The sequence below is a fragment of the Apium graveolens genome, chromosome 3, assembly GCF_009905375.1.
Source record: "Apium graveolens cultivar Ventura chromosome 3, ASM990537v1, whole genome shotgun sequence".
NCBI lineage: Eukaryota > Viridiplantae > Streptophyta > Magnoliopsida > Apiales > Apiaceae > Apium > Apium graveolens.
In genome coordinates this window covers 2,878,477-2,898,877 of record NC_133649.1, presented here as the reverse complement: position 1 = coordinate 2,898,877, position 20,401 = coordinate 2,878,477, and the positions used below count along the sequence as shown (strand labels likewise).

The 20,401-nt window shown below is 34.7% G+C and overlaps 1 protein-coding gene across 2 annotated transcripts; it reads right to left on the bottom strand.

Annotated features, from left to right (window-relative positions):
• Positions 1-8,750: 8,750 nt before the first annotated feature.
• LOC141711426 (polyadenylate-binding protein 8-like) lies at positions 8,751-15,077 on the bottom strand. 2 transcript variants are annotated; one of them, XM_074513860.1, is made up of 9 exons: positions 14,636-15,077; positions 13,808-13,926; positions 12,566-13,219; positions 12,386-12,463; positions 12,224-12,313; positions 11,135-11,272; positions 9,547-9,690; positions 9,257-9,457; positions 8,751-9,177 (listed from the first exon to the last, which is right to left on the bottom strand). In XM_074513860.1, exons 1-9 carry the CDS (start codon positions 14,880-14,882, stop codon positions 8,944-8,946), a joined length of 1,905 nt encoding a protein of 634 aa, XP_074369961.1. In that variant the 5' UTR covers positions 14,883-15,077; the 3' UTR covers positions 8,751-8,943. The 2 variants fall into 2 exon arrangements, with proteins under 2 accessions (XP_074369961.1, XP_074369960.1); XM_074513859.1 differs by having other exon boundaries at positions 9,547-9,693; positions 14,636-15,076.
• Between the last annotated feature and the right edge of the window lie 5,324 nt (positions 15,078-20,401).

Genomic DNA, 20,401 nt, shown 5'->3' with positions numbered 1-20,401 from the left:
AGCCATTAAACAAAATGTTCATGGCTTTCTTGTCCTTGCGGATTTCTTCTATGTCTTCAATAGTCCATTCTGTTTTTGGCTTGGGAATGGACTGTCCAACAGCAACTGTTGCAGTAGCAGCTGTGGCCACTTTGTGAGGGATGTGAGGACCATTTTCAATACAGTTGATGTAGCTTTCATCTTGAGAAAGAAGATGTAAATGCATTTTCACTTTCCAGTGATGATAGTTATCTTTTTCCAGGACTGAAATCTTTATACCAATATCCTTCCTAGCAGGAGGATTCTTCTGTGCACTCATGATGTTAGCAGAATAGATCTTTAAACTCTTTGTATGTTAAGAGCTTGCTCTGATACCAATTGTTATTCCCAGTGGACTAACAATGAGATTTACAAAAGGGGGGTTGAATGTAAATCTCAAAACTTTTTCAAGTTTTGAGCAGTTTCTAAGGCTAAGTATTTTGGTGAACAAATGTGTGTGAATTGCTTGAAGCTAATACAGACAGATATATATTCAAACACAAATGTAAAGGACACAAAGAACTTAAAAACTTTTCTGGTGGATTTGTTGTTCCACCAGAGATGTGTTATTTCAGAAAATCTGTGATTCAAAGAATTAAATCACAGCTGCTTCCTAGTACAAACTAGATAATTTTCTCTCTGGATTTTTCTAAACAGCTCTGGAAAATTTTATTCTAATTACTAGCTGCTACTTGGTTTATATATCACCAAGTTTACAAGTGAAGACAAAACTGTAAAATACAATTAAAAGGCTCTTCGCATATTTCTTCTTCATTTCTCTATCCAATGCAATTTAGGTTTAGCTGTTAATCTTTGAATACTCCCTTGTTTGCACCAGAATGGAAATGCTGCATTTTCTTGATTCCTCCTAGAGGCTGCCACATTCCAGTTTATCTCTGTCAACCCATGTGCCTCTGTCAGCTTATGAATTGTCACTATCAACTACTATTGAACTAAACACCCGTTGAAGCTTTCATCCGTTGATGCCTAATCCGTTGAGGCTTTATCCGTTGAAGCTTTATCCGTTGATGCATTAGCAGTTGAAGTCTTTATCCGTTGAAGCACTTATCCGTTGATTGATATTATCCGTTGAAGCTTTAGAGACATCCGTTGAAGCTTTGTTTCTTATCCGTCGAAGGTCTTCAATATCAGTTGATACTTCTTCACTTATACAAAATTACAAGGCATGAAATATTTACAATTAGCCCTCCTATTTGCATATCCACTAGTAGTCAACATGACTGATAATTTCCCACAACATCTAAGAATTACAACTTGAATCCAGAGAATGAAATATGCTACAATACTAAACTTATGTGCTACAATATTAAACTTATTTATAAGTAAAGTTACTCCTTCAACGGATAGCCAAGATGGTCTTATCCGTTGAGACTACAAACACTAGATTTCTACTTAAGTGTTTTGTTTAACTTATCATCAAAATAATACACACGTTCCTAACACTAACAACATTATGAAAAGGTTTCCTTGTTTGTTTAGCAGTTACACACACTTGACACTTAGATTTCTTATCAATGGCGTACTTTGGAATCAACTCTAAATTCATCATAATCTTTAGAGCACCAAAATTTAAATGACCAAGTCGTAAGTGCCACAAATCAGATGATTCTACACAATTAACAGAAGGTGCAACACTATCATTAATAAAACCACCCAAAACGGGTTCAACATTTATTAAAAATAAACCATCAGACAAGTAACCATTGCCAAAGAATGTACCAGTATGAGTAATAACTACTTTATTACACTTCAAAGAATGTTCAAAGCCGTTTTTAACTAAACAACTTCCACTTATAATATTTCTACGAATAGAGGGAACATGATACACTCTAGTGAGAGATAGAATCCGCCCAGAAGCAAACTTCAGGTCCACGTTTCCTATTCCAAGCACTTGTGCAGCACTAGCATTCCCCATCGTCACTGTCACTCCATGACTCTGTTGATAAGATACAAATAAGCTAATATCAGCACAAATATGTACATTAGCTCCGATATCAATCAACCACTCATGTGACAGATAAGTGGAAAGTAGTACAGGGTTGTAAGTAACATACCCGTCATCGGTTCCAGAGGCAACAACCTCACCAATGACCATGTTAGCTACTGGCCCATTCGTGGTTCCAAGTCCAAGCACAGTATTTGCTTGAGCTACCACTCCAGCTTTCTTAGCTTTCTTACTTGGACAGTCCTTGCTCCAATGACCAACCTGCCCACAAGACCAACATGGTTTGTTCGCCTTTGGTTTCTTAGCCTTGTTCTTGTCAGGTTTAGTGTTAGCCTTCTTAGTGACTACCTTTCTTTTCTGTCCTACAGTCACTACATTCACCTTCGAGCTCCCATGTTCCACAAGCAACACATGTCCCTATTTGGACTTGTGTTGCTCCTGTACTGAGATGTCCAACATCAAGTTATGCCATGTGATATCTCCTTTCTGTCTTTTCTGGGAGAGAGCAAACTCTTCCCAAGACTTAGGGAGCTTTTCAATCACAGAAATCACTCGAAACTTCTCAAGCAAGACCATACCAGACTCACCCAAATCATGAACTAACATCTCAAACTCATGAACCTGTTCAGTCACGGATTTTCCATCCACCAGCTTAAATCAAGAAACCTAGCCACAAAATACTTCTCAAATCATTGAGAATCAGTATTATGGGTTTGGTCCAGCTTATCCCATAAGACTTTAGCAGTATAGGCATCTGATGAATAAACATCGAACAAGGTGTTCTCCAAGGATGCCAAAATGGCTGCCCTAGCCACCCCATCCTTCTCAGCCCATAAAGCATAAACCTTAACAGATTCAGCTTTCTCTTGATCCAACCCAGGAGGATCATACTGTACCACTAACCATAGACCCTTAACCGCTAATCAAAGCTTCATTTTTTTCTGCCAAAGAGAAAAGAAGCTCCACCACTAAATTTATTAGGCATACCCGATAAATCAATTGGATGGGGAAAACGATATGTGGTTCGGTCAATGGTAGTAGTACCACCAGAACCAAAACCAGTCTCAACAATTTTAGGAACATCAGCAGTTTCGTTAACCATCTTGCTAATTAATATATAACACAGATAATTTCTTCAAGATTGTTGGGTATAATTCTAACTACACAACAACAATGGACAGTTATATATATAATAACAAGAACATGGCAAATAACCAACTAACGAAATAAAACACGAAGGCAATAACAAACTATAAAGACTGTAATTGACAAAGAAAGTAAAGAAAACTTATCTCTTATCGCTTTCCAAATTCTGATAAGAAGAAGAACACAACAGCTGAGTCGCCAAATCCTTCAAGAGGACTTGACTGTTCTTGATGAGATTATTGCCCCCCACTTAAGCTGTGATGGAATGCAACAATATCGCTTCCAGGATAAAACAGCAACAGATCAATCTGGCCACAGAACCAACAATGATCAACAGCGACTCGCACCTCAGTTTGCCCAAAAAATCTATGCAACTCATATATGTTTGCGAGGTAGGCACCGAAACCTGTATCTTTTAATCTCAAGTATACCTCTCAATATATAGGCATCTCAAGTTGCTCTTCTTCTATTTTACTCGATGTGGTACACCAAGTAACAAAACAGAAAAAGTAAACAAAATGGATTTTCCTTATTATTTATATTTTATCTTGATTAATTAATATTAATATTACAAAATATATTCAGAGTATGATTAAAATAATCCTTACTCAATATATTTTATATTAATAATTAAATAATCAATATAAATAATTAAACTTGTAATAGAAAAGAAAAATATAAGAGTTCCCACTAGCACTAGGCCACACATGCATTCCACTTATGCTAGTAGTTGTAAACAACACTAACACAAGATGCTATATAAACTCAATATCTTTCTTTTACAATACCAATGTGGGATAAAATCCCCATAACCCATTTCAAACAAGCAACTTTGTCTCAATATATTCATGGATTCCACTAAGAAAATATCTTAGATCCAAACATGAAAGTTTAAGTCCTCATGTCAAGAAACAACCTTCAAGTGTTAGTTTCCAGAAATCATATCAAGAACATATATAAAATATGCCTCAAACTTTCCATTTTCTAACAAAACAAACGGCCAAAAAATCAGGGATTGAATTGTTAACTAACTCTAATGATAAGGAAACTAGTGCTTGCACTTTTAAAGGAAGGATCGATATCATTAAACAATGAGAGAGATATCAGCCACATATACAAAATTCAACTTCAAATTTGGAGAGAGATATTAATGGGACGGATAGTTTAATAATTGTGGATACAAAAAGACGAGAATCAGCCCGGACCATGAGGAAAATTCTGACAAGGCCCATGAATACGTTACTAACATGGAAACCTAGAATGGAGATAACCAGCTATCAAAAAATGATTTATTGGCGGGTACTGCTTTTCAGGCCCGCCATTCATCATGAATGCTCTAGCCTGGAAATGCCAGGGTATGGGTTCCCTTGGGGAAGATTCGGTTCCTTAAAGATGTAACACGTATGGAGAAACCATCGTTTGTGTTTTTATGTGAGACTATTAGTAGCTACAAGAAATTGGAGGATTTATGTGGTATGCTGGGTTTTGAAGGGTTTATAGCAGTGGAGCCTCAAGGGAAGAGTGGAGAGCTAGCCATGTTCTGGAAGAATTATGATAATGTTAAACTCTCGAGTTTTTCCCGTTCTCATATAGACATTATTGTTAGCTCGACTGATAAAGATGATTGGCGTCTGGCAGGAATATATGGTGAATCATCGAGAGCTCGGCGACATAAGACATGGAACCTGTTGAGAAATCTCTCTCGTGATGCAAATCTCCCATGGTGTCTAGTGGGGAGTTTTAACAATGTGACGTCACAGGAGGACAAAAAAGGTGGGTCGTTATATCCTTCTCATCTAATAGAATATTTTAATGAGTGTATGCTTGAAACGAACCTGCAAGACTTAGATATTATTGGTCATCCATTCACGTGGGAAAAAAGCCGTTATACTGATCACTGGATAGAAATTAGATTGGATAAAGTGCTTGCTAACTCGAAGTGGCTTGAAAGATTTTAATTGGCTAAAGTTTACAATCTTGAAGGCTCACCGTCTGATCATAGCTCTTTATTACTTATTCCAGATCAGCAGACAAAAGGAAACAAAAAACGCCATTTTCGTTTTGGAAATGCATGGCTTACGGAGCCTATGTGCTTCCAGATTATTAAGGATGGTTGGGCAGAAGAAAATAATGGGGACATTATGCAGAAAATGAAGTGTTGTGCAGCGAATTTGGAGATTTGGGGACGAGAGATTACGGGTTGTTTTAGCAAGAGAATTAAAGGATATAAGCAGACATTGAGACTGTTATATGAAAAACGGGATGCATACTCTATTGTAGCTTATAAAAAGGCACAAAAATAGCTTCACTTGGTGCTAGATCAAAAGTAGATTTTTGGAAGCAAAGGTCCAGACAAATGTGGCTTCAAGCAGGCAATAAAAACACTAAGTACTTCCATGCTTCTTGTAACAGGAGAAAAAGAAATAATCACATATAAAGGCTGAAGGATGAGAATGGAGCTTGGGTTGACTGGCAAGGTGGTCTGCCAGATTTGATTAAAAACTATTTTCAGCAACTATTCACAGAGAGTCAAACTCATACAGAGGAAATTCTAGAGTGCATTCCTAATTCTATTTATGATGAGCAAAATAGGGAATTGTTGTCACCTGTTACCGAAAAAAAGAAGTCAAAATAACAGTGTTCTACATGCATCATGACAAGGCACCGAGGCCAGATGGTATGGCCCCGACAATTTTCAAAAGAATTGGCAGGTGATAGGTGGTGATGTAGTGCAAGTGACAAGGAATTTTGTTGAAAATGGAGTAATGTTGGAGCATATGAATGACACCAATATAGTGCTTATTTCTAAGAAAAAATATCCAACTTTACTTTCAGAGTTACGCCCAATTGCCCTATGCAATGTAATTGTGAGGATCATTACCAAGGTGATTGCTAACCGTCTGAAAGAAGTTTTAGATTCGGTGATATCATATACACAAAGTGCTTTCTTGCCGGGGCTTTTAATTTCTGATAACATTATGGTCTCCTTTGAGATAATGCATTATTTGAAGTGCAAGAAATTTGGAAAAGAAGGATTCATGGCTCTCAAGTTGGACATGTCGAAAGCGTATAGAGTCAAAATTTCTCAAAGTTATCCTAACTTCTATGGGGTTTAATGACAGATGGATTCATTTAATAATTTAATGTGTTTCCACAGTTAAGTATAATATCAATCATGGCGAATTCGAAATGGGCCCAATTAATCCGAGTAGAGGGTTGAGACAAAAGGACCCTTTGTCCCTTTATCTGTTCATCATACGTGCTGAAGGTCTTACGGTCTTAATCAAACATTCTGAGGAACGAAAGTGGTTACAAGGTGTAAAAATCTGTATAAGAGCCCCGGTAATCAGTCATATATTCTTTGTTGATGACAACTACCTGTTTTGTAAGGCTGATTTGACTGAAGCAAGCAAAATAAAGGAGCTTCTGCCAACTTATGAGAGAGCATCAGGTCAAAGGATTAATGCCAGCAAGTCGACGATCTTATTCAGTGCCAATGTGATAGAGTATAATAAAGAGCTGGTGTGTCATGAATTGCAAATTAAAAGAGCAGATGATTCATCCAAATATTTGGGGTTACCAAATATATTGGGCAAAAATAAAATTGTGGTTTTTGGATATTTGAAGGACAAGGTGTTGAATAACATTCAGACTTGGAATGAGAAAAATGTGTCGAAGCCAGCGAAAGAAATCTTAATCAAGATGGTGGCTCAAGTTCTTCCATCTTATGCAATGAATGTGTTTCTTCTCTCTCTAGAGCTTACTCGAGATATTGAAAAGATTATGGCTAAGTTATTTTGGAGTTCATCGAATGAGCGAAGCTCGAAAATTAACTGGATGTCGTGGGAGAGAATGGCCAGACATAAGCAAGCTGGTGGCTTGAGATTTCGATATCTCCGTGATTTTAACTTAACTATGCTAGGGAAACAGTGCTGGCGTCTCATAACTAATCCAAAAAGCTTGGTATCTCGAATATATAAAGCCAAATATTATCCTGATAAGCAGTTCATGGACGCTAATTTAGGTAGTAGCCCAAGCTTTATTGGCGGAGTATTCTTGAAGCATGAAAAGTAATTACAGATGGAGCAGTGTGAAGAATTGGCAATGGAAACAATATCCAAATTCTTAATCAACCTTGGTTAAACAATAAGGAGAATCCGCGTGTTACAGCAAATTCACCCGCTCTGGTTGATCAAACAGTGGACTCTTTTTTTAGAACGACACGAAGGAATGGGACAAAGAAGTCATTGAAGATGTGTCTGATGATCGAGACCAAGAAATCAATTTAAACACCAGGATTGAGAAGGACTTGGAGATGGATATTTTGAGTTGGAAGCTGAAATGTACGGAACAATATTCTGTTAAAAGTGCTTACAAGTTGTTGCAGATGCAGAAAGGGGGAGGAATTTGGAGGCTCGTGGTAATCTTTGGAAGACTGTGTGGAATAGTAAAGCACCTCCTCAGGTACTAAATTTGATATGGCGCGCAGGTACGAATAGCTTACCCACACCAGTTCAATTACAATTAAAGCATGTGCCTGTTAATAACTTATGTACTGTATGCAATGAGGACTATGAATCTATATTCCATGCTTTAGTTCAGTGCAAAGTGGCTACTGTTTGTTGGAAGATTTTTGATCCAGGAATTAATACGACAAACGCTCTAGGATTTTTTGAATGGTTAGAGCTAAACTTGCAAGGGCAAACGGTCAGGAATAAAGCTAAATTGATGACACTCTGTTGGTCTATATGGAGGGCTGGGAATAACCTCGTTTGGAGTGGAAAAAGAGGACCAGTTATGCGAATAGTTGCAAAGGCGTGGGAATATCTTTCACAGTGGTTAAATGCTCAGAGTCGAAGTACAAATGCACCTCTTATGCCTCCGGTCGAAGGTGATCGTGCGGTTTGCTGGGTAAAGCCACACATAAATGAAGTAAAGATTATAGTCGATGCGGCGATTTTTGCGAGTCAACCTCTGGGTTTTACTGCCAGAAGGGATAATGGTCATCTCATCATCTTAGCCAAATCGAAGATTGAAATAGAGGTGATTAACCCAACATTGGCAGAAGCAATGACCATCAAGGAGGCCTTAAGCTGAGCCAAAGAAATGGAGTGGTCTATAGTTACAGTGGAGTCGAATTGCCATGTCGTCATTCAGCTCATTAGAAGCTCAGTTCCTATGCGATCTCGGCTAGGAAAGGTGGTGGAGGAATGTAAAAATTTCTTACGGTGTCATAACAACTTTAAGTTATATTTTATCAAACGGTCTGCGAATATGCCGGCACACGAGTTTGCAGATGTGTCGTATAATGTGTCGTATATGTATCCTGATCATACTTTTGACTGGAGGTCTGTTCCATCATATATGTATCTTGATCATACTTTTTACTGGAGATCTGTTCCATCCAAAGTAAAACAGAGATTGAAGCGGGGCATTCTTTCAATAAGGGAATGTTCCGAATTTACCATTTATTCCCTCCCTTCAACGGTGCTGGACAGAATCATAATTATTTTTGAACTATATACATAGATCAAGAACCACAATCAATTTCGCAATTTCTCAAACTTGATACCCGGCCAAATTATTTTTCGTGAAAGTAACTTGTAAAAAGAACTGGAAGAATAAGAATCATAGTTCAAACTTCCAAAACAAAATTAATAGTTCAAACTTCCAAAACAAAATCCATAGTTTAAACCAGCAAAAACAGGATCCATAGTTCAAAACTCTTCAAATTTAAAGAACCAACTCATACTAGAGATCTAAGTTTATCATACTACAACCGCAGGTGGTTTTTCACATAACCACCTTAAAACTTAAGAAACAAGATTGTCATTGAGTGAAAGATTTGCTAGCTGATCAGCTGGGTGGACTTGTGAAACATTCCCAAGAACCTCCATTGCCTCTGCAACTTTGGCCTTCAGCGCATCCGGTGACTCTAACAAATGCAAAACCTCGGTTTGGTCCATCTCGAGAAGCATGCCTGTAACTTTAGCTGCATGGTCGTGCTCCAGCTGATCCACTAGAGGGTAAAGATTCTCACCTAACATCTGTCACCAAAAGGAGAACCGTGTTAATTTGCATATCAAGCACAACTTAATACAAATTAAATAAAAGCGAAGGACTTACAGTTCTCTGCTGATCAGCTGGTGCATTTGCCAGTGCAGAAGCTAATGCAGTTATTGGCATAGGTTGTGGAGGAGCAGCATCTCGAGAAAGCATGCCACCCATACCATAAGGAATAGGAAGAACCCCTCCGCCGCCTGACATGGTCACATCTGCCATGTTGCGACCAGGCGGGAAACGGTACATGCGTCCCCTTGGCATCATCTGGAGAGCATTATCAACCTTTATGCATACTATTTTAAGAAATAAAAATAAACAATTGCAAATTAGTTAGCAGGTACAAGTTACTTAACCTGATGTTGCAATAAAGGGCCAGCCTGCTGGATCTGTTGTGAAGGACCAGCTCCGCGCCTCACACCAGGCCTCTGCCCTGGTGGGACCATAGGCACATACAGATTTGGTATGGGACCGACACTTGGCCTCATTGCTGGAGCAAGCTGCTGTTAATAACCAAACCCAACATAAGAAATATAAATTTGTGATTACAGTAATACTACTAACATCCAAACTCACCTGTCTACTACTACCAGTACCGAGTAATCATTGCTCAGAATTTGTTAAAAACTTAAGTTGAAGATCACGCTTGTTATATGAAGTAAATGTGCAATAAAAAACATGATTGCAAGTAAGGGCATCTTAAGAAAAAGCAGGAAATCAATTTTAGTCATAAATATACATGAATCGCAAGTAAGGGCATTTTAAGAAAAAGCAGAATATCAATTTTAAATACCGCTTCACCCCTACAGATATGATTCAAAACCTGCCCGCTTACCACCATTACAGTTCCCTACAATAATTCTCTAAGCAAAATATGCAGAACAATGCATATATACAAGGTTTTTTACTCAGAAAATATGGTAGTCTTAATGGTAGAATACTTAATATTCGGGTCAATAAGAACTTCCCCAACAATTTCCAAGTAGTCACAAATTGTAAAAACATATGTAGGTATAGTATATCAAACAAGAATACAAGGATATCTACAGAAAAGGGGTTAAGTGAACATTATGTGCTCTCCCATGACACCTATTCAAAAGAATAAAGAACAACAAACTCTACAGAAGCAGTAGACCTTATAAGTGAGTAAAGTGTAAAGCAGGCTGGACACATAGTGCATAGCATCACCCTTGGCCTTGTGGATAGCATCAACAGAAAGATACAACAATTTATTACCGAAGCACAAAGTGGGAAGACTTCTACTACGCAAATATATACAAGCGTTGACTAGAATTTCCTTGTAAATGAATAACCAATTACATTTGGAAAGAGTAAACAACATGTGTTTCATTACTGGGTAGGAATCTTTAACTAAGAGTCTAAGACTCTCAATTCTCAGAGCTTACGATAAAAAACACACAGAAAATTGTAGGTTTTGTTATTCCAGGTACTTAAAAGTTAAATCTTCAGTTCTACAGGTTTTAAATTTTAATGTTGAAACAATGATGTATCTAAAAGTAGATGTTTAACATGTTTCTACCAGGGTGCCGCATGTAGGTCTTAATGTAACTTATCCTTGCAAAATTTTGTGAAATTTAAAAAGTTATATTTGATCATTTGAAAGAAAATCAAGATGGTTTAAAGTTAAAACATCAGGTAAAAAAATCACATAATCCTAAACATAAGGTGTGTTTATGCAATTAATGAATAGTGTTTATGCAATTAATGAATAGTTCAAGTGAAAACCATGCCGGCTGTCTATTAAGTGGTTGTTTGTATTTTACAATTCATGAGAAAGATATATATTATCCAGAAAACTAATTAAATATCTGAATGCCCTAGTACAACAACAAGAAGATTAGCATAGTGAACAAGGGAATCAGAGAGACATCTTCATCTTGACAAAGCTTATATGGTAGAATTCGAATGTCAAGTATTTGGTACCTGAGAAGGATTAATTGCAACAGGGCCTTGCCCATAAAAGATTTGTTGTCCAAAGTTAGCTGCACCGGGTGGATATACTGGCACTTGAGGGGCCATAGAAGGTGGCACTGCAACTGGCCTCGCTTGAGAGAACTGGGCCTGCATTTTATGTAAGCAGTACTATTATCATCATCTGTAAAGTCTTTCATATACTACTATTATGAGAGCAGAACTAGATGTACACCGTATAACAAGGCCATCATTAGGAAATACATTCCTAACACAGTATGGCTCTCACATAACCTACTGTCCTAGAGTAGCCTAAATGAGTTGCAGATCTCAATCGCAAGCCTTAGAAAACTTAATTCCACTACCTCACAATGGAGTTTACATCAATTATAAATTTATCGAATCAAGCAGAGTATCATGATTCAGCCAGATTGGGTGATAAAAATGTGAAATGCAATAGGATCGATCAAAACACGATGTGGTGGGCAATGGAGATGTGAACGAAATGAAAGGCAATTCTTTTAATCTAGGGATTACAATTGCATGTTGGACTTTAAAAATGAAACTTGACAAGAGCAATGACACCAATTATCAAGGTCCACTAAGAGATTGAGTCTAATGAAGGAGTATAAATGGGAGAAAGATACTATAGAACAGAGACTTAGCAGGGAGATTTTCAATCGAACTAATCTAAGGTGTCAGCTTTTCTAAGCCTGGGTTTTTACAGAAATAACTCTACTTGAGGAATTGAATATACTAGGTTTGTATATTAGAAAATCATCATGCATAAATCATAATGCATTATACTCTCTTTGGTAATTTAAAATCTTAGAGTGCACATGCTAAAAATAACAAATAATTGACACTGATAACTAAAGCAGGTAACTAGTACAGGAAGCATGGTCCACGACATTCCATTATCATTTCGGACAACAAAGGCAAGCACCACTAAGTTTTAAGATGCATTGTTTAGTATGAAGAAAAAAAGAAAATTAAAAGGACGGTTGATTCCAATGCACAAGATCCACAAGTTACATTATTATGAACAAAAACATGATCTCATTGGGATTCCAAGTTCCAACTGTTTAAAGTCACATTTACCTGCAGCCGTGCTCTTCTCTCCTCTTTCTTCTCAGCAATGGCAACATATAATGGCTTGCTCACAGTCATTTTTCCATTCATCTCAGCAAGCTGTTGGTAGATTAAGAAATGATTAATTCTCAAATTAAAATTAAAAATATAAGCAAAAAAATATTAACTCACGGCTCGTGCAGCTTCTTCAGGAGTCGAAAATGCAACAAATCCAGAGCCTCGGCTGATTCCGCTAGGATCACGCATAACCTATGAAGTAAAAAAGAATCAATTAATGCATTGCAACTTGCACAAACACAGTAAAATAAGGACCATTTACAATTTTAATGATAACTCCACACATTTACAAACCTTGCACGAAGTGATAGTTCCGAAATCAGAGAATAGATCTTTCAGTTTATCATCATCAATTGTGTCATCCAGGTTTTTAACATACAAATTCAATCCTTTAGACTTGTCCATCTGTTCCTTATTTTGCTCAAACTGACTTTTTAATTCTATCATTCTCTCAGATTTCTTCTGGGCTTTGCCAACATACCACTCCTTATCATCAAACATCTTTCCATTTAGGGCCTCAACAGCCTTTGCAGCATCATCAGCATTATCAAAGTTGACAAACCCAAAGCATTTGGATTTTCCATTTACATCCCTCATCACAACCAAACTAGTAATTCTACCATATTCACCAAATATTTTTCTAAGATCATCTTCAGTTGTAATTGCAGAAAGATTTTTCACATATATATTATTGAATTTTGACCTACTCAAAGCAGCATCTCTTTCCTCTTTAGAGCGGAAACGTCCAACATACACTTGCTTGTCATTCATAAACATACCATCTAACCTATCTATAGCATTTTGCGCAGCCTCTTCACTATCGAACTGAACAAAACCAAAGCCTTTAGACTCGCCAGATTCGTCAGTCTCTATCTTGCAAGATTTTATGGTGCCAAATCTTGAAAATATTTCTTGTAAAGCTCTGCCATCGATAGACTTGTCCAAGTTCTGCACAAATGTAAGGTATTAAATCTTCTAAACACGGTACTTAACAAGGAACCAAATATTAAATGCATTTGTGTGGAAGCATATACATATAATGCACCTAAGAGGGTTTATTTGATAATATTTAGATGAATGGATATGCAAAGGAGTAAGGACCGTGATGAGAACCATGCCATTAAGCGACGACACATATAACACTACTAGTCTACTATATTACATGATTTTACAGTCTCATTCTACTATAACTGAATATCCAGAATACAATCATAGCTAGGAGCCCACACACCACAATGTTCAACAATAGCCATAATCTTTTGTTAGTAATGTGATTCTGTTTCATCTCACATCAATTTATAAGCCGCCAAATGTTGAATAAAAACTCATTCTCAACTCAAAAGAGCATACAGAACAGACTAGATAAAACAAATTAAACGCCTAATTACACAGAGGACTGTATATTTCTCATAAGTGCTACTGTAAATATCCAAACCGCTAAACTAATGAGCAAGTCAAATGAAGCCATCGCAAACATAGTAAAGGCCAGGTAACCAATTGAGTAATTATCATATGACTCATCTGGTCAATCAGTACCTTGATAAATACATTTGCAGCAACATTCTTACGGCAACTGGGGTCACGCTCAGAGTACATAACACGAATTGTTTTGCCATTCACTGGAGTGAAGTTCAAAACATCCAGAGCCCTTGCAGCTGTACACAATTGACAAAAGAGTATTAGATATTCAGATATCATCGCAACACTAACAAGAATGTAACAGACAAGGTCTACGGCATATCCAATCAAACTGTCGCATCAATCCAGACCCTGATCTATAAAATTCCAATCTATCTACATACTTACTGAACTACAATGATGATAACTAGAAAAATAATCGAGAACTCCACATTTTCAATTGAGTTAGAATCCTAAACTAGACAAATTACGGTAATGCTTGCAAATTTCACTTTCAATTCAAAATCAACTTGATGTTGGCCTTGAAACAACATAAGACTTCAAACACAGCTACTTTATAACTTATAGTTCTAAAACAACAGAGCTTGAATACATATCAATCAATTATTTAAATGACTAAAATATAATAAAACAATCACCCCATATAACAAGCTTCTAGAATTTATAATAATAGATCAACACATCACAACTAACCAACCATGTAACCAACAAAACAATTAATCTAAAACATACAATAAATCAAAGAACAATAATTATAAATCAAGTGAACACTAGTAAACAAAAAAATAATAAAAAATATATTAAATATTATATCACAATCACAATCAAACACTAATATTAAGACACATAAAAAGACCAAACATAACACAACACATAACAGACCCCACACAACACTTAAAACACACGTGTGTATAAACAAATAGACAAAAAAAGTACGAGAATTACCATCCTCGGAATTGCGGTAATTAACATATCCATATACATGTCCCACCGATTCGTTAGCATTGTCCTTAACAATCTTAACCGACACCACCTGACCAACTTGACTAAACAGATCATACAGCTGTGACTCCGTGACACTTTTATCGAAATCAGTCACATACAAAGCCGTTGTCGCCTGGCTTGATCCACCAGCCGCACCGTTCTCTCCGCTCACCGGACCTTGTGGTTGCTCAACCTGCATCTGTGCCATTTTTTTCGAGTTTTTTAGATTTTTGTTAATATAAATTTTGATAACCGATGATCGGAAAATTGATGGTGATGATTTGTATATAAAGATGTATAGATATAGATATAGAGAGATAGAGGGAGAATTATTATTGTTTTTTTGGTTTTTTTGGGTGGAAGAGCAGAGATGAAACTGCACCGCGTTGCTTAGGGAAACTGTCCAAGCAATATATAGTGATGACACGGTTTGGGTTGTATCGTAAAATCGTGGCCGTTAAATATCTCTTTTATTTATTTATTTATTGTTATCTGTATCGATATCTGATAATATTTTGTTGGATATCAAATCTTGAGATATTTTGTCATAATTATATTTGACGAGACTCGTTTAAAAATTCAAAATTTTAATAAATATTTAGATAAATGTTTAATCTCTTTGGACATAGAGTCACAATTATGAAATGTTAGACTATTTAATGGCATTGAATTTTAATTATTTAATAAACGCTTGACGTAAAAATAACGTCTATTAAAATCACTTGCATGGCCAAAACTTACGAGTAACTTTTTTATAGAACATGAAATTTTTATTTTTTTTAACATTAAAGGTAATATTATTTATAATAAAAAAATATTTTTGAAATCAAATTCTTACGAAGAAAAAATAATTTGTAAAATATATAACGAACACAATTAACTGAAATTAGTTAAAGAACAAAATTCAAAAACTATAATCAATATTTGAAAAAAAAATTGAGTCTAGAGGTTTGTTAATAGGATGTAATTAAACTACGTATATATAATTGTTTAACAATTAAATTATGTAAATATTAGTGATTTTGTCAAAAAGAAAGTGAAAAAGTTGAATATTCAGAAAATATGCCACACGCTATAATAAATTGGGCTGGAAAGGAGTAAATGTAAGTCCCGGACTTGGCCCAAATTAAACTTTAAAATAATTGAATACACTACAAGTAGTAAATGGGCTCATAACCTTATAATCTCTTTTTTTTGAAAATAACCTTATAATCTTGTTTAGCAATCCACATGCTGCATTAATATCGTATTCTTTCTATCATCCTCGAAAATTTACTCTCGAACCCATTTAATTGTCTAACCAAATATATTATTTTTGCCGCTTATAGGTGGGAATATTTAAAAAAAAAAATTGAAGAAAGTGGGTACATTAAAATGTTTGCAGTCTTATCTTAATTTCAGAAAAATTAATAGGATTTTCACATAGTGATAAATAATAATTTATCAAATACAAAACAAACAAATATATGAGCATAAATATTTACACTAATCGATTATTTAGTACAAAATCAATTTTGAAGCCAATTATAATCCCATCAATGATTTTAGTACTCATATCAAACATTTTAAAAGATACCAACAAATATAGAGAATAAAGGAGAGGTTGATAATTAAAGAGAGAAAATGGAAGGGGATAGAAAGTTGGATTTACACCAAAAAATGAGGTATATTGATGTTATGTAAAATATATGATTCCATCTACCTTAAATTTTTAATGACTTGGTTTTTGAAATTGAAAACTAAAAAAATACACTTATTTCAGAGGTTCCGAGTTTCGAATCCTGTCAATAACAAATATTAGTATTATTATTTATAAAAATACATATGAGTTCTCAGGTTCGAATAATGTTAATAATAAATATTTATATTATTATTTATAAAAAGACTTATAAATTTTTAGGATGGAATCTTACCAACAACAAATATTTACATTATTATTTTTTTATGAATAAAATCGCATCAAATATTTGAAACTAGATTTTTCATATAAAAAGTTCTTTTTGTGCATTCGCAAAAAAACATCTTATTGAACTGTGTAACTTGATGAATATTTATATATATTACAGTTTGAAATTTAAACAATAATAATAGTTAAGTATCATCAAGTCAATTACAAATATTTAGATTCAAAAAAAAATTGTAACACTTTGAAGATTAAAAAAGTTGTTAAAATAACCTTTTAACCTTTTCGGCACCGATGCATTTTTTCTTACAAAGGCGGAAATTAAAACAATGCACCCGTACAAATTATATGGGCTCTTACACATTAACGATAACAAAATCATAATCAACTTTACAATATATATTTCCTTCTAATTATAATACCTTGAAAATTATAAAAACCGCGCCAATTACTATATTCAATTGGTACAAATTAGTTTTCTCCGAACTCTCAAAAGCTTTAATAAAATATTAATTTTGTTTCTGGTTTGTTTATGCATAAAGCAACCATAAATAAATTTTTTGACAAAAGAAAATGTAACTATAAAGTTCATGTAAGCTGACACTTATAAAATGATAAAGAATACTGAATTGAATGACAGAGTTATTATTTAAGTATGAAAAAAAAATCAAAATAGAGTGAAAGTCTCAAAGTCACTCTATTTTCATTTTCATGTAACCATAGATATATGTTCATGTTCGTTTAAAAACAAAAATCTAATGGCTTAGTGACAGGAAAAAACCTATTTATTATCAACTATAAATAATATATAACTAGTGGTGTTACAATAATCGGTAATCGGGGAAGATCGGCACCATAACCTTATAAGGATTAATCAGTAATCGGCGATTAATTGAAAAGATCAATCAGAACAAAAATCGATGCATATTAATAATGTTTATTATTTATATATAATTTAGTGATTATTAACTATTAATTTAAATTTAAAATGTTTTTAAGTTAATTAAATAAACAATTTTGAAGCAAATTTGAATCTTGTAGTTTCATACTGTACATTTCTATTATTATATTATGTATATGTATATTATGACATTATCCTTTTAAAAATTTACACACAATTTTTTTAGTACATGATGTAGAGGGCACGTGCATAGTTTGATGACAAGATTGTCAAGAACATGTAAACAAAGTATTTGCCAAATTAGATGAAGAGAAAATGAGATCCAGAAAGTCAAAAATATTACTCCGTCCGTCCCTTTATACATTTTCTATATTGACTTTGGACACTATTCATGCAAAGCGATTGACTATTAATTTACGTCTAATTTATAAGATCAAATATAGTGATGAGTGATCTCGCTAGATTCGTTTTTATGAGTACTTTAATATTTAATACTATTACGAAATTAAATATATTAACAATCAAAAGTGTGTATTGGCAAACGTGTCCAACACAAATAGGAAATATTTTTAGGGACAGAGAGAGTATCAATCATTCATACTGATCTTATCCTTCGGTCCCCATATATGTAGAATGCACAAGCATACAAAATAAACTAACAACCTAGCCTAGTCACACCACACACCCACTAGGAGCTAGATAATACTAGGAATATTTCAAAACAGAAATAGAGAAAGCATTATTATAAAAATTATTTGTGACATTAATCTTATCGCTCCCCCTCAAGCTTGAAGAGGGAGAACGAAGAGAAGCTCGCAGCTTGTCACAATGGGAAGTATGTTGTTTGACGCTGAAAACCTTTGTCATAATGTCAGCCACCTGATTTGCAGAGGTAACAGCAGATGTTACTATGTTCCTAGCTTGTACTTGGTCTCGAATATAGTGACAATCAATGGCCATATGCTTCGTTTTCTCGTGCTGGACAGGATTTACAGCAATGGCAAGTGCAGTTTGATTATCACACTTTAGAATAGTGAGAGGTAGATTGGAGAAGCTAATGTCTTTGAGCAGGCAGGTCGGCCAGGAGACTTCACAAGCTGTTAATGCAATCAAGCGGTATTTCGCTTCAGCATATGAGTGAGCAATTACGGTTTGTTCTTCGTCTTCTAAGAAATAAGATATGTCCCCAAAAATATGCAGTAGCCAAAGGTTGATTTGCGTGTGATTGGACAACTTGCCCAATCACTATCACAGAATGCTGTTAATTGTGCAGCAGACGCAGAAGCAAGCAATAGTCCTTGAGTGTTAGTACCTACCAAATAACTGAGTGATCGTTTTGCAGTTTGCATATGTGCAGTTGTTGGTGAGTGCATAAATTGAGTGAGTATTTGCACTGTGAAGACTCTGTCAGGTCTCGTTATTGTGAGGTGGATTAACTTTCCAACCAACCGCTGATAAGGAGTGGGGTTGATAGGCAGGTCACCCTTATCATGAGTCAACTTTACATGAGAATCCATACGCAGCTGCAATGGTTTAGAATCAACAAGCATCCCATGCTCCTGCAATATATCATAAACATACTTCTGTTGAGATAAAAAGAAACCATCATGTGAACATTTACTCTTGAAAATTTACTCTCGAGCCCTTATAATTAATATCATATTTTTTCGATCATCCTCGAAAATTTACTCTCGAGCCCATTTAATTGTCTAACCAAACATATTATTTTTGTCGCTTATATATAAGTGGGAACATTAAGACGTTTGTAGTCTTATCTTTATTTTAATACTCATACTCTTATCAAACAAAAGATACCAACAAATTGAGGATAAAAGAGAGGTTGAGAGAGAAAGATGAAGGGGGATAAAAAGTTGGATTTACACGAAAAACAAGTTATATTGATGTTATGTAGTGTAAATATATGATTGAATTTGTCCCGTGTGTATCCATGGACATGCTAAAAAAATATGATTGATGGGTTGTAAAAAATTTAGGAAAATGTTAACCACAGCCCTAAGAGCTATGTTTAAGCATTAAATACATGTATTTTATCTATCAAAATTTATTCTTTCTTCCATAAACATAATGGCCTATATACACAATATGAGCACAAATTATAATGTGTCAGGTGGTGAAAATTAAGTTTTTATCCACAGCCCTAATGAGTGTTGTTAACAGGACCAAAAAATTTATTGGTAAAAATTTTTGTGCATAAAGGGGTCCATACATCTATATCTATTACTATTATATAAAAGATGAAATACTGAAAATTTTGGTAGAGTATCTATTTTTTTGTACACGGTGATTTTACAAAAATACCCTTCCTTGCTTATATATATTTATAATTTTAGAGCTTACTATTATATAAAAGACGAAACATTGAAGTTTTGGTACGGTACTTGTTTTATGATGCACGCTGATTTTACAAAAATACCCTTCCTTACTTATATATTTTTATAATTATAAAGCAATATATAATATAATAAAAAATTTCTAACGAGGAACAGGCATATCACGAGGGTTCTTCATTTCTTCGTATGTGATAAAAACATATACGGTATCTCAAAACAAATAAAATACCCTTAGGCTTCTTTTAGCTTTAAAGATATCTAATGCCCATTTGTGAGAATATTACCCAAGTTTTTATCTTTGTACCGCCGCCCGTGTAATGATTTGATAATATTTATATCATTTATCAATAAAATGATTTTCGGATCATTTTTTAATAATATTAATAATAAAACATTAAATATCTTTTTTCAACAAAATCACGATTACTTTTTTGAACTAAAGTAGTTTAAAAAATAATACCAATGAATCGGACTAAAATCTATACTATGTTATAGTAGACGAAACATTAAATATATTATAGTTTATAGTCGGTCGGTCGATATTTACTATAATTATTTTATTATCCTTATTT